Source organism: Typopeltis vanoorti, chromosome 16, assembly GCF_054136105.1.
Source record: "Typopeltis vanoorti isolate ZY-2024b chromosome 16, IOZ_Tvanoo_1.0, whole genome shotgun sequence".
NCBI lineage: Eukaryota > Metazoa > Arthropoda > Arachnida > Uropygi > Thelyphonidae > Typopeltis > Typopeltis vanoorti.
Genome location: NC_143564.1, coordinates 63,777,844 through 63,793,518, shown reverse-complemented (window position 1 = coordinate 63,793,518; position 15,675 = coordinate 63,777,844). Strand labels below are relative to the sequence as shown.

General features: G+C 34.9%; 1 protein-coding gene across 1 annotated transcript in view; it reads left to right on the top strand.

Moving 5' to 3' along the window:
• The first annotated feature begins 229 nt into the window (after nucleotides 1–229).
• LOC150098074 (endonuclease G, mitochondrial-like) overlaps nucleotides 230–15,675 on the top strand; it is a 43,929-nt gene continuing 28,483 nt past the window's right edge. The window contains exons 1-2 of the mRNA XM_090406109.1: nucleotides 230–354; nucleotides 7,529–8,027. Coding sequence (XP_090262235.1) covers nucleotides 7,545–8,027 — 483 coding nt within the window. The 5' untranslated portion in view covers nucleotides 230–354; nucleotides 7,529–7,544. The remainder of the gene's footprint in view (nucleotides 355–7,528; nucleotides 8,028–15,675) is intronic.

The window sequence follows — 15,675 nt, the reverse complement described above, 5'->3', positions numbered from 1 at the left end:
TATTATTATGTCAAGATATCATTTAATATTATATATTAAATGATATCTTGCTTTGACTGTGTAGTAATTATGTGAATAATAATGGATGATAATAATAGTAATAATAATTAGTGAGGCGGATATCACCTGCCTACCACTGATTTAAAAAATAAATAAATAAATAAATGAAAAAGTTGGATTGAAAGCGTGTAGAGTGCCGCCTTCTAGTGACCTTTGAAGAATGAAGTGATGTTTAGGAAAGCGACAGAATATAGTTTTTGACAAAGAAAATGAATAAATAAATAAAATATTGCGTGTAGTTCATTGGTTTTTCATGGTCACAATAATAAATAAACCGTAATGTTATTATCACAGGTTAGTTTCGTTTTCGATAGTTAGTAGAGTGTGCAATTAGTTTTTACCGATATTCCAAAATGAGATTAAAAAAAAAAGGATCTTTAGATTGGGTACGTGTTTTTAATTATGGAGAGAACACAAACAGCGTTTGTTTTATTTATTTATTTTTCGCTAAGTATATCTTAAGCATTGTATGATTATTTAAAAAATGCAGAACTAAGAAATCAGAAAGGGAAATTAGCATTTACTATCGAGATTATTATTATTTTACCATGAGCACGGACTTTCATATACTTATCCCACAAATTATTCAAAGAACTAACTGAATCTTTTTGCTGTTTGTTGTATCAAGTACCTCGCGAATATTCAAAAACAAATTAATTATTAATACTAAAATTAATATAGCTGATTTAGTTATTAATTTATTGTTAACTTGTTAAACTACTAAATTGTTAATGATTAAATCACCTTAAGTCTTAAAACATGCATGAAAACTAAATTAATAAATGGAGAATTTTTAGAAACTGAATTATCATACAACTGGTATCTAAGGCATAGTCTCATCACCAGTGGACATATCCCCCCCCCCCCCCAGGAACCATTATTCACACAGTGCTTAACATGCGGTAAAGTCATTCACTAACAGTGCACTATCTCTGGATCCATTACACTATCACAAGTCTCTATTCTAGCCCTCGCATATTTGTTAAGCACAGTTACAGAATGACCTCTTGTTTCTCTCTCTCTCTCTAGCTTCATATCAAATCAAAAAACTTTCTTCTCCATCTACAAAACATATCAAACTATATTAGTAACATATTTTTCTATTATAGTCCCACTCTTTTGCATTAGCTGAGTTTTGAAACATCCTCAAACCATTCATCTATTCTCATCAGGAAAATTTCATTTACTTATCAACATTTTGTTTTGTCTGCTTTCCTCATCCACATAAAACCCTGAGACCAAGTCTAAGAAGAGTGATTTAGATGTCATATCATAATTGTATAAAAAATAATGATAATTTCCTTCCCCCAGTTCAGTAGTGGGTTTTTCGATATTCAATGATTTTTTTGATTCTGTATTCTTTTAGATAAAGTTTTTTAATTGTGACCAACCAGTGTTCATGAATAATGTTTTTGCATATACCACTAGTGTTCTAAGGTTTTAAATGTTGATGTTTGGTACAGGCAAGTACAGTTTTTTTTCTCCAAGAAACTCAACTTTGTATTTCTATGTTTAGCTCTGAAATTCAGAAAACTGACCACAAAACATGCATCATTTCAGACAGTAATACAAGTGATATGAGATGGCAGCAGGTATCTGCTACATTGTTGTCAACCTGTTAGTCAACAAATTTTCAGCAGAAATTAACTGAACTAGATGCAGTATTTTATTTATTTATTAAATAAACCTGCAAAGAAAGCATTTTTCCTTAATTGATAGTGTAATATCTTATTATTGAACTGAAAAGTGGTGACTTAGTGCAGTTTTTTCTCCTCCTGGTCCTGCCTTGACTCAATTTTTGCTTTAAATTTATTAATCGAAGAGAAAAGATAATTTCAAAAATAAATACCTATACTGAAATTTACTGATTACAAAAGTCCTTTCATAAATTAACAGACAAAATTTGTTTAAAATATTAGCTGACTTAAATATGCCATACCAACTCTTAGTTTATTCAAGAAATATGTACAGGAAATAAAATTACATTAAAATTAGAACCAATATTAGAATGGAAAAACATGTCAAGAGGAGTACAAGAAGGATGTGCTCCATCATGCCTACTTCTTAATACATGTATGAATAAAATAATAATTTTGAAACAGCAGAACCCATTTTGATGTTCCAATAAACTTGCAAGCAAAAATAAATATTATACATTATTATTTATTTCCTTGGCTATATTCAGATGATTTACAAAGATCAGTAAAAGCATGAAAATAAATCTCAGAACAGTATAATATAAACAAATCTCAAGAAAAAGACAAAAATAATGGCTTTCAAATGGGGGGGGGGAAAAACCAATAAGAAGTGAAATAGTGATAGATAATAAAATATTAGAATGAGTAAATACTTTCAGATACCTAGTATGTGACTTATTTTATGAAATAAAAAAAGATAGACCTTAAAAAATTTTGTTAAAGTAAATGATATAATAAATAATATATTTAATCCATCCATATACAAAAATATGCTTGTTTGAACCATACAGTGTCCTGTCTAAATCAACTCTATTATATAGAAGCAAAACATGGACCATAAAAAGAAATCTCTGAATATAAAACCAGTAAATTGTTACATAAATAAATAAAAACAAAAAAATGGACAGAAGATCGGAATTCGATAGACATTACAGACAGAATATCTATATATACATAAAAAAACGAAAAAAAAAAAAAAGAATTGAAAGACCAAAAAAGCAGTAGCATGAGACTGGTACAGGCCATTTGGCTCAGGAGAGATAGAAAGAAAAATCATTGTTATTATTATTATGATTCATGGAATCCTGGGATTCATCATTGGAGTTTCAAATATAGTTTTGTTTATTAACTGAATGAATTCTCCCTAGCCAGTTAAACACACACATATATTTAATTAAAAATAGCAGTCTTGTGTACAAAAGATCAACCAGATTAAATTAATTAACATGGATTTGTCTGCATTCAGGCAGAGTTTACAAAACTGATGAAATCTATAAAGTCAGTTTTTGGCGATCATTCTTTGCATAGTCCTAGGCCATTAAAATGCGGGAAAATCTCTTCCCCCCTTTCTGTGGGAGGAAATGCTGCCACTGTGTTGTTGAGTGGACTGTGATATAGTTTTCCTGCTCGGTCAGGAATTTGGTTCCTTTTATTCCGGTGTTGGTATAAAAGGACAAGGGTGTTGTTTTCATGGTGGTGATGATGATGCTTATGGAGAAGACATATTTTCACCTTTTCGTTCAAGGCTCAGAGCAGGTGGTCAGTTGCTTCTCTCAGTGAAGAATCATTCTGTCTACTTATGTGTGCTGGAAATAAAAGTTATATACGAAGTGTGACAATTTAATACCCGGAATGGCCGTATAGCATTAGTTGGAGTCACATGAGTAATCGTCTTTGTACATGTTTTAACACGTGTAAACCTCAAGCCAATAGAGCCGTTGGCTATTGCAAAAACAATAGAGATCTGCGTGTAAGCTTTGTCGTAAAAATGTGTGATTGAAATTTGGAGCAGCGTGGTAGCATCAAATATTGTGTGAAAATTGGGAAAAAATTTCTACTGAAACATTGGAGCTGTTGAAAGTGGCATGTGCTGTGAATTCTCTGAAAAAGTCAAGTGTCTTTGAGCAGCATAAGAGATTCAAAGGTGGGCGAGATGTGAAAGACAAGCCCAGAAATGGGCAGCCAAAAACAAAAAGTGTGAGATTTAGTACAGTCTGACAGACAATTAAGTGTGCAATTAATGGCTGACAAATTGCAAATGAATCGAGAAACAGTCAGGATAATTTTAACTGAAGAATTGGGTATGCGAAAGATTTTTGCAAAGTTTGTGCCTCAGATCTTGACAGATGAACAGAAGCAGCCTTCAAGTTGCAACTGATCTTTCAGCAAATAAGCATATGTTTCTGAGAGTAATTATGGGTGACGAAACCTGATGCTTCCAGTGCAATCCCAAAACAAAATGCCAGAGCATGTAGTGGAAAACCCTCGAGCTCACCATATCCAAAAAAAGCATGCCTGCCATGTTCGCAGTTCAACACCATGTCGGTATGTTTCTTTGATCACAAGGGGAATAGTCTCCACTATGAATTCATTGAAAGGGGCAAATGGTCAACCAATAGTGCTATTTAGAGGTGCTGAAAAGATTACGAGATTCTGTTCAGAGAAAAAGACCTGAATTGTGGCCTGACAAGTGGATCATCCATCACAACAATGTGCCAAGCCATAATGTGCTCATCATGAGAGAGTTTCTGGCCAAAAAATTGATCACCGAAGTAGGTCATTCTGCTTATTCACCCTGTGATTTCTGGCTGTTTCCAAAATTAAATACTGTGCTAAAAGAACAAAGATTTTCTGACATCGCTGATATTCAGCATGATGTGATTAAGGAACTGAAGAGTATTCTGGAAAAAGAGTTCCAGGTCTGTTTCCAAAAATGGGAACATCATCTAATCCAGTGTATAAATGCACAAGGGAACTACTTCGAAGGTGACATTACCCACTAATGTATAGTTCTGAATGTAGGTTTTTTTTACAGGTACATTCTGGAAATTAAATTGTCACACCTTGTATACTGCTTTTGTACTGATAAAGATATAATTGCAGACTTGGTGTTTTTTTAGACTGTGTGTGTGGACAAGATTCAGGTATTCTTCCTCTGATTACAGCCAGTGGCAGGATCGGACTACAGTTTCCTGAGATGAATGGATTGATTTACTGTTTACAGGGTACTCCAGGTAGAAGTGACAAATAGTTTCAGTTCTATTGCAAAAGACGCAATTCTCTGATAATTCACAGTGACATTTGTGTAGTATAATTGGGTGGGGAGGGCGTTGTGCCACATTCTCCACTATATGTCAGGGTCAGGTTTAATGGCATTCCTTTAGTAAGGAAGATCCCACTTAATGGACATTTTTTTGAGATAACAAAGGATTCTATGGTAATAGAATCTAAGTGATATGGTAATAGAATTCTAAGTGATAGCTGTGGCCTTTCAATTAGAAATTCATACACTCTGTGCATGAAAAGCATATTGGATGAGTTGAGTGCCACCATCACATGACTTGTTTGCAAGAGATACATAGGCATCAGGTTTTCTACCATTAGTTCACAAAGATCTGCTTTAGATGCGATACCATATTCAAGGGTTGCTAGGGATTGAGAATAGTGCCACCCGAGGTTTAGGAATAAAATATTTGCTATGACTCTCCCCTTTGCCTTCTCCACATAGGGAAGAAAAGCTGTTGGTTAATTGATTTTTAATTTTTAAAAATTTTTCCCACACATAAAAGGCAGCAGACCCTATAGCAATAGTCTTTGTTCCCCTTTGATCACAAGGGGAACAAAGACTATTCCCCTTGTGATCAAAAGGCTATTTTACCGGCAAATTTAAAATAGAACGGGATTTACCATCCCCCTTTCAAATAAGCAAAACTGTGTTTAGAAGCATTGAAGTTGACTAGGTTGCTTTCACCCCAATCAAGGACACTATGGAGATGAGTGTTCAGGGTACTTATTACAGATGATCTTGAAGCTTGAGATGTTTGGACATCACGAGGCTTGTCATATGAGTGGACGAGTGGAATCTGATATCATCAGCAAACCTTCTCATTGTGTTATTGTGGAAGAGGAGCTATTTGAGTATTTTGGGAAGGGAAGCTGCCTTCACTTGTAAGGCAAGGCCTTTCCACCTTTGAAGGGCATCTCTGTAGATTGTGGTCAGATGTACTGCACATGCTGTTGTCTTTCCTACGACTGTAAAGAGAGAGAGAGACCTCTGGTTGCAGGAGAAGATATATTCCATGGTCTCTTTATGTTGGCCAAAGCAACATGTTTAACCACTCAGGAAAAGTTGTATCGCAATTGTACAAAGTGGACCAGAAAGATGATGGCCTTGTTTAATTCCTCTGCTCTATGGTATAGATATAGTAAGCTTGTTGTTTATCTTTATGCAGAAGTGAACATTAATGTATAGCATCTTAATGATTTGAATGAATCCTTGGCCAAAACTGAAGGCTTCTAAACAACTGGGATGTTCAATGTTGAAAGTGTTTTTTCTTGAACAAGTATTACAAAAGGCTGATAGTTTCACTGTTGTTGTTAACTATGCTTATGAGATCCCTTATTAGGGGTACGTTTTTATGGATGTATCATCCTGGGATTGAATAGTTCTGGTGTCTGTCTATTATTATATTACTATATATATATGTCTAATATAGGATTAACAGGCTTGAGTCTGTTGACAATAGCATTTTGATATTATTTTGCAGTCATTGTTTATAATTGAGATAGGTTCAAGTTTCCTAGTTTTCCCAAGGAAAGGTGACCTAAGGTCACCTTTCTTTGGGAAAAAGCTTGATAACAGATGTTGCCATACTAGTTAGAAGGCCACTTATAGTTGCTTCAACATATATTTGTAAAAAGCTCTGTTTTATGCTGCATCAAGAGTGTCTTTTCATGTTAGAAAGGATTTTACTGGTGTCATTGATGGACATTGCATTAGTTTTGAATATTTTTGTGTAGTACTGTGAGGTTATATAGGAGGATTTCATCATGATCCTTTATAATTCTTCTACTGTCTGTTATAGCAGAGATGCTGGTAGACTCTTATTGACATTTTTCTAACGAAAAGAAATAATTTGTGGGTGCATCAGTGAAGTTCATGTGCCTTCGTCATTCTCTTATTAGAGCTCCTCTTGCAGAGCGTTCCAAATGTGGATGTATGGTGGTTTTTAGGGAATGGTATTCCTCCAAGGATGCAGTTAGCACTGCTGCAGTTGCTGTAAGATTGAATATCTGTTCAATCTTAAGGCTTTACTCCTCTGGTGGCTATATTTTTTCATAAAAACCTTAAGTATAGACTTAAAGAGCGACCATCATTCAACAATTGATTTTGAAGTTGGCTTGTCTTTGGTGAGAGTAGCAATATAGTTTCTGGAACTATTGAGGTTCTCTATATCTTGTAGCAAGCTGTTATTAAAGATTCAGTGAGCCCCATTTTTTTTTAGTATGTTTGGGAATAAAGATGCTTAGGAGGATGGAATCATGGTCTGATGCACAAGATGGAAGGTGTGATGTCCCTTATGGAGTGTATTGTATGCATGAAGGTATAGAATTTGTCTAGTTATGCTTAATAAAGGGCCCTGGTATGACCACCTTTGGCACACAAGAAAATACTTTTTTGTGTAGGTATAAGCATCTGTAGTCAACTTGTAATTATGAATTACATCCTGGAGGATTTGAGCTAAGGTGAGATTGAGACATATATATAGATAGATAGATATACACATGCACATATACTGAGAAAGAGAGATAAGAAATATCATACACTACATAAGTTTTTTTTTTTAAATACAACACATCTTAAAAAAATTAATTATAAAATTAATTTTGAAATAAGAATGTGATATTTTTCTTTACAGATTTTATAAACATAATGCAAGTTATTGCCTATTCAAAAATAATTTTCTTTCTTATTGTCTTTTCTTTTTTAGATATAAATTTAAAAAAATGGGACGATCAAGATTTATTCATACAGCATTGGTTGGAATAGCAGGGTGGTGTGCAGGGATAATATATGAACGTTCTCTTTTGAAAAAAACATCTGTTTCTGCAGCCCAGTTAATACCACAAGTGCCAGAAGAGCCTGGATTGCATACATCTCGTGCAACTCAAATTATGAGATTTGGTTTTCCTTCACATGATACTATTCGTTCATACAACGATTTTGTGCTGTCTTATGATCGCCGCACTAGGAATGCTCATTGGGTATTTGAACACATCACTGTGAATTCTGTAATGCAAAATGATCAAGTCGATAGATCAAAATGCCAATTTCAAGAAGACATATCAATCCATGACTATTTTCGTGCCAAAAATTCAGACTATAAGAAAAGTGGATATCAACGAGGTCACCTTGCAGCTGCTGCAAATCATCGTAACTGCCAAGAATATATGGATCAGACATTTGTTTTAAGTAATATTTCACCCCAGGTATTTATAATAATCTCTTATAAAGCTGCAGAAAATATTAATAATAATTATGAGACTTGAATCATAAACAAATTTATTCACTTATACACAATATCTTATAATTACCTATACAATCAAATCTCTATGTGAAAAGAAAAAAATCCAGTGGAATGTTTTTTCATTAAATTGATATTAGAATATCTTCATATTTGCTTCTTTACATTTTCCTCTGAAACCTGAGGCCTCTCATCCTGCAAAAACAAGCAAACTGGCCAGAAGAATACATGAAATTAGCAGATTTCAGCCTTAAAGCCTGAGACCATAATTCATACCAAAACTGAAACTTACATTTGTGCAGAATGTAAGCTCCAGTTTGAACAAAACTAAAGAGAAGTAATTAATTTGCTTTTATAATTTAAATCTATAGGATAAATTAATGCTTTAGAGAAATAATATTCTCACAGCCTTGTCACTCGCCTCTGGATTCTCTCACAACTTCTTCATAACAATGGAATCCAGAAGTCCAGATTGTAGCCTTATTACTATTATTATTATTATTAAGAGAGAGACCTCCAGGAAGTCAGGAAAACTCATCAAAGGGATGCCATGCTATTCTTGCCAGCTGTCATACCTGTTCTTGAATTCATTCACACTACTTGCACATGCAGCATTCAATGGTAATCCATTCCAATCATGCACCATCTACGAAAGAAAAATCTAGCCCTAACCCCCCTTCTTGACAGCATTCGTTCTCAACTTCCACGGATATCCTCGCACCCTTTCCCCACTACTGAAATTCTGTATAACACCTTTCTGAAGTTTGTAAGTCTCAATCATATCACTCCTCTTTCTACTGTTTGCTAGTGTCTGCAAATTCTCAATCTGTGTTCATAATCTGTATTCCACAATTCTGATATCATTTTTGACATCTCTCCTTTGCACTCTCTCTCTCTACACTGCTTCATAATCACTATGGAAACCAGGAGACCAGATCTGCACACACACTAGTCCAAGTAGGATCTTATCAAGGCCTTGTAAAGAAGCAAAATGACTTCCTTATCTTTACATGTCAAGATTTGTTTCAGCATTGCCATTATTCTCTGAGTTTATTTGCAATTTTGCTATATGATCCTTGAACTACAACTTCCTGTCTACTACTCCACCAGCCTCATTAGTTCATTCAAGCATAATCCCACCAATATAATACAACACTGGATATCTAATCACACTTACTGACATTGAACTGACATCCATTTTCCCATGCCCATGATTCCAGCCTATTCAAATGTTCTGGAAGTACTGCATATGTAGGGTAATCAGCATTCCTGATTACCATACCTATCTTTGCATCATCAGCAAATAGTTGTATCACTTGTCAAATGCTTCCCAATATCATTAATATACAGATTGAATAACAGTTGACTAAGCACTGCCTTATGGTACACCACTAGCTACTTTAAATCTTGCTGACTCACATCCCTCTGTATACCACTTTTTGATATCTTTCAGTAAGCCATCCTCTTACCAGAGGGAGGCCAAGGGGCTTCCCCCCCCCCCCAAAGAAAAAGGGAAAAAACACTAGAAAATTTTCCAAACATCTTTTCTTAATTAAAATTAATTTTTTATTTATTTATGTTGCTGTGTCTTCTATTTCTATTTCTATACTACTTATGAATTAACAATCATTGCAGATGCTTGGTCATAGGTCATATGTGATGTATAGTGTGTATTCTCAAATTGTCTACTCAACTCGCCCCCCCCTCCAAGATTAAATCCTAAGTGCACTACTTCTCTTATCCATGCTAATATTTCATCATCACCATCATCAAATTCCTGACATGTACCCTCAAGGGGTGTACAGGATATGATAGTACTACATGAAAAATTTATATAATTACTAACTTCCTATCTACAATTTTCCTTCAAATCAGTCTATTACTTGTCAAGACTCCAATATTATATAATCCTAATATTTGCTAATATTATTATTTGCTAATACTAAATGCTAATATTTTATAATCCAAATCCATATTCTGCAATTTATGCAACAGTATTTCCTGCTGTATTCTGTCAAAAGCCTTAGCAAGTATCGTGGTGTATCCATTCCCCCTTGTGTAGTTCAATGGTAAAATTATTATAAAATGTGAGCAAGTTGCTAAAACATGACTTTCCCTTAGAAAACCAATGCTGTTCATTGCAAAGTAGAGATTCTCTGTTAATCCATTTTTGAATGTGAGCCCCTAGCCAACTTTTCCAAAATCTTCACTTACACTCCTAAGATACCGATTGTCGATAGTTGGATACATCAGTCTTTGCACCACTCTTGTGCATTGGAATTACCATACATTTTTCCACTCCTGTGGGATCTTCTCTGTTCTGAGAGTCAAATTATATAGTCAGTTCATCTGAACACTCTTTTAGCATCCATGCTGATATCACATCAGTTCCTATTGCAAAATTTTTATTCAGTTTGTGCAACAGCTCTAGTACTTCCTCCTCATCCACATGAATTTCCTCATATAGTGAAGAGGTAGCAATGAGTTCAGTGTTGAAAATACCAAGTTGATAGCTTTTAGAAAAATGGCTGCTCATTAGTTGAAGAATCACTTCTGCATTAGTCACCCACATACCATCTGCTTTGAGTAGAGTTATTCTTTCAAATTCATTCTTTCTTTTACTTGCAGCATAATTCTTTTAGGTTGTCTTTAATTTGCAGAGCCAGTTTCTTTTCATACTCAGACTTAGCTTTCCATACAACAGTTGTGACTGTTCTGGCCTGCTGCTTATAATTTTCATAATGGATATCATCCTTATGCACATTGATATTCCTTCCACATCATCTTTTTCTTATGAATCTCTTGCTTAATTAGATTACACATCCATTTCACCGCTATTCTATTTATACTTTGAACTTTAGGGACACTTTCTGATATTGCATCATTTAAGTATTTTTTAAATATTTCCCAGGCATTGTCGATATCCTTATCATCCAATAACTGATTCCATGGCACAGAACCAAGCATACCCCTCAGGTGGTCATAATTTACTGCTTTCCATCAGTCCCTATTCCCTTCCCATTCACTTCCCACACATTGTTGATATCCTTCCCATCTGATACCATGTCACAGAACTCAACATACTCCTCAGGTGGTCATTATTTCCTGTCTTCCATCAGTCCCTGTTGCTGAATTCTTATTCATTTGTGCAACAGCTCTGATACCTCCTCCTCATACACCTGAGTTTCTTCATCCAGTGAAGAGGTAGCAGTGAGCTCAATATTGCATACACAAGGTTTGCAGCTTTTAGTAAAATGGGCACTCATTAGTTCAACAACCTCTTTTGTATCTGTCACCCTCACACCATCTGCATTCAGTAGAGTTATTCTTTCATATTCATATTTTCTTTTACTTGCAGCATATCCATAGAATTCTTTGGGATTATCTTTAGCTTGTAGAGTCTTTTCACACTCAGACTTACCTTTCCATACAACAGTTGTGATTTTTCTGGCCTGCTGCTTATAACTTTCATAATGAACATCATCCTTATGCACACAGTATTCCTTCCACATCATCCTTTCCTTATGAATCTCTTGTTTGATAAGATTATTACACATCCGTTTGACTCCTCCCCTATTTATTCTTTGAATGCTCAGGAAACATTCTGATATTGTATTATTTAAGTATTTTTTAAATGTTTCCCAAAATCTGTTGATATTTTTCCCATCCAGCAACCAATACCATTTCGCTGAACTCAGTTTGTCATAATTTCCTGCTTTGTATTTCAGCATGTAACCACCTTTTATAATGGAACATTCATAAACTTAGCCACTTTGCAAGTGAGTACCTCATGATCACTGTCACCAACCAGAGGCAAAATAGTTTCTGTTCCTGCTTGTTAGCGTGTTCTTCAACAACCGCATAATCTGATGTGCTGTTTTGGTTATCTTCACAATGCCCTCTCAACTTCAACTACCACTCCACAATCACACCCAAGTCCCTGGCCTCATCAGTTTCCTGAAGTTCAGTTCCATCAATATAGTACATAGCTTCTGATCTCTTCTCAGAGTGCATTACCTTACACTTGGCCACATTAAACTGAGAGCCATTTACCTTTGCAATTACTGCTAGTCTGTTTAAGTTTACCTGCATGATCTCTGCATCAACTACATGTACCATTGCTCTTCCTAGTTTAGCATCATCAACAAATCTTCCAGGTCAAGACTACATGATCACTTTCTAAGTGGAGGCAGTGGAGCTAGATATTTTACTGTTAAGTTCTCTGATCTAATGATCAGATCCAGTACTCTTGAACCTCGAAACTTTCTCCTACATTACATGTTGTCTCAGGTAATTATTTCTCAGCAGCTATAAATTCCATTTCCTTACCTGCCTGTAACCATTTCTCCTCCAAATCTATATCTGCATAGTTGAAATCCCCCATAATAATTACTCATTCGGTACTCATCATGCTAATTTGCAAGTGCATATTATCTAAATTCTCGTTTTGTTTACCCCGTGGTTATAACAGCAGCCAATTACATATTTAGCCCTAACTATCTATAAATTCACATGCATGCCACAGTAATTAACTTTTTAATAATATGTAAATATTTTGTCTTAAGTATCATAAGACATCATCAGTACAGTTATGAGGGTGGTCTGAAAAGTTCTCGGCCTAACAATGAAAAAACTAATTTATAATTTCAAAATTATTTTTATTTTTCAACATAATCTCCTTAAGACTAATACATTTATTCTAGCAATGCTCCAGTGCCATTATCCCTTCCCTGTAGTGGTTCTCAGTAAGATCTGCAAAATACTCCTCGACAGCTGCAGTCACCTCTTGATTCGAAGAAAAATACTGACCAGCGAGGAAGAGTTTTAGTTTTGGGAAGAGATAGAATTCAGAGGGAGCCAAATCAGGGGAATAAGGTTAATGTTCCAACAAATCATAGTTCAGATTTGTTCTAACAATTCATAGTTTATAGCAGATCCCTGAATTTTACCATTGCCAAAACACCTTTGTGGGCAGGTGCATTGTCCTGATGAAAGATGATTTTTTTCTTCTGGAAACCACATCTTTTCTTGTGAATTTTTTTATCTAGTCTGGTGAAAAGATCAAAATAATATTCCCCAGTTATTGTTTTACCCTTTTCAAGATAATTAAAAAACAAAGTGCCTTTAGCATCCTAAAACACTGATGACATGACTTTTCCTGCTGATGGAACCAACTTTGTCTTCTTTCGTGCTGAACAACCAGATTCTGTCCACTGTTTGGATTCTGGTGTGTAATGGTGAATCCAAGTCTCATCTATAGTAATAAATCGACACATAAATTCTGTTTTATTCTTGTCAAAACACTCCAAGCGCTGTTCAGAGATTTTCACGCAAGTGCATTTTTTATCTGCTTGGCACCCGTCTTGCGAAAAGCTTTTTCATTTGCAATTCTTCATGCAAAATATATCCTACACTTTCTTTTGAAATGCCTATAGTCTCAGCAATTTCATGCACTTTGACTTGCCAGCCATCCAGTACCATATCCTGCACTTGATCAATGATTTCTGGTGTTGTTACACTTTTTGGACGTCCTTCACATGGATCATCTTTAAGGCTGGTATGGCCATGTTTAAACTCTGCATCCCATTTCCTAATTGTCGAAAACGAAGGAGAAGAGTGCCCATAAACTTTTATGAACTTTGAATGAATTTCTTTTGCCATTGAACCTTTTTTTACAAAGAATTTTATAACTGCATGATACTCAATTTTATCCATTTCAAGGGATACAGACAACACTTGTTTCAGACAGCTGTATAAAACAAACTATGATAGAATGACTTGCAATTTTACATGGATGCTTATGACAGATGTACCTACTTAGGTAAAAAAAAAAATCTTGCCGATAATGTAGCCATCTATGGTCGAGGCCAGGAACTTTTCAGACCCTCCTCGTATTAAACAACAATAGGGATTACATTAAAAAAAAACACATTCGTGTGCATTCTTACATTAGAATTCCTCTATGTAAGCATGCACACTAATGTGTTTGTTTTTTTAATGTAATTCCTGTTGTTGTTTAATAACTGTATTGATGATGTGTTATGATACTTAAAACGAAATATTTACATATTATTAAAATATTAATTACTGTAGTATACATGTGACTTTATTTAAACTTATGTAAAACCTGTGGTGTATTTATATGAATACACCACAGGTTTCACTATATAAGAAAATATTTAGTCCTACTAGCTTCTATTTCACACCGATAGTCTCAAAACTGTCCTCTGAATCCCCCCCACCCTCGATGTGCTTCTACTCTTTTTGACTTTAATTCTTGTGCTATCATTAGCAAAACCTCTCTTCCCATCCTGTTCCTTCTGTCCTCTCTGAAGATACTATATCCCTTACATTCTATTCCTATGACCTTATCGTCCTCAGTCAACCACATCTCACTGATGCCTTTGACTTTGGCCAAGTTGTGCTAACCAATGCCAAAATCTTGCCAACCTTATTTTGAATACTTCTGGCATTAGTATACATAAACTACAATACTCTTCCTCCCTTCATCACACAAACTCCCTTATGCCTTTTGTTACTTAGCTGACTAAAGTTAACCTGGAGTGCTACATTTTGCAGCATATGATCACTCTCCCACTTACTAACCTCTAGGTTGCCTAGAATACATCTATTCCTGGACATATTACTTGGCCATTGAACCTAACATGCATGGAAATAGGGGAAAATGGAGAACTTCTAATAGTTTAAATTTTAAATGGAATACATTTCTTTAAATGATAATGTGAGCTTTTTTTTATTTTGTTGATTTCAAGTATTTGTTATATTAACTTATGTTTATTGTGTCCATATAGTTTAGCCTAATGACTATGCACTTCACAACCATATGCCTGGGAAAGGAGTGTCCTAGTTTCGATTCCCATCGATGATGTGAGGAACTTAAGAATCTTTCTCAGCTATAGCCAAATTAGCTGGTCTTGGGTTTGGACAGCATGATTCTCCCCCCCCCCCCCCAGTTTATCTGGGGCTTTTCATCCCACTAGCAGGCAAACCTGCCTCGTGAACACAGTGCTATATCCAGAACATAGCACTAGTACTATATCCTGCCCCGTGTTCACGGGGGCAGGATATAGTACTAGTCATAGGATAGAGTACTTAATCCCTAATACTTAATAGGATATAATACTTAATCTATTACACGAATAAATAAAAATGTTTATTATGAGAGAAAGAGAGAGAGAGTGTGCAATGATAGTCCTATAACCAAAATTTGTAAATTTCGTTCACAATATCCCATAAGAATAGTATAATAAACAGAAGATTTGTTTTTTGAAAAATCAAAATTTGGACAAAGACATGTCTGAAGCAAATGAATATAGAACAGATTTGATATTAATAATCAAAAATCTGAGATGGAAAGTCCAGTGGATATTCTATTTGACCTTCTATGTTTTGAATTGGTATAAGCATGCTTTATTAGGAGCAGATATCCAACCAAAGCAAAAATGCCAAAGTGAAAACAGATCTTGGTCCAGAAAATTCAAAGGGTAAATGTAAAACTAAATGTTGCAGAGTGTTTTTTTGCATATACTCCATTTGCGATGTATATTTCTTTTGCATATGTCTTATCTAGTTATGTTTATAATTCTATACTG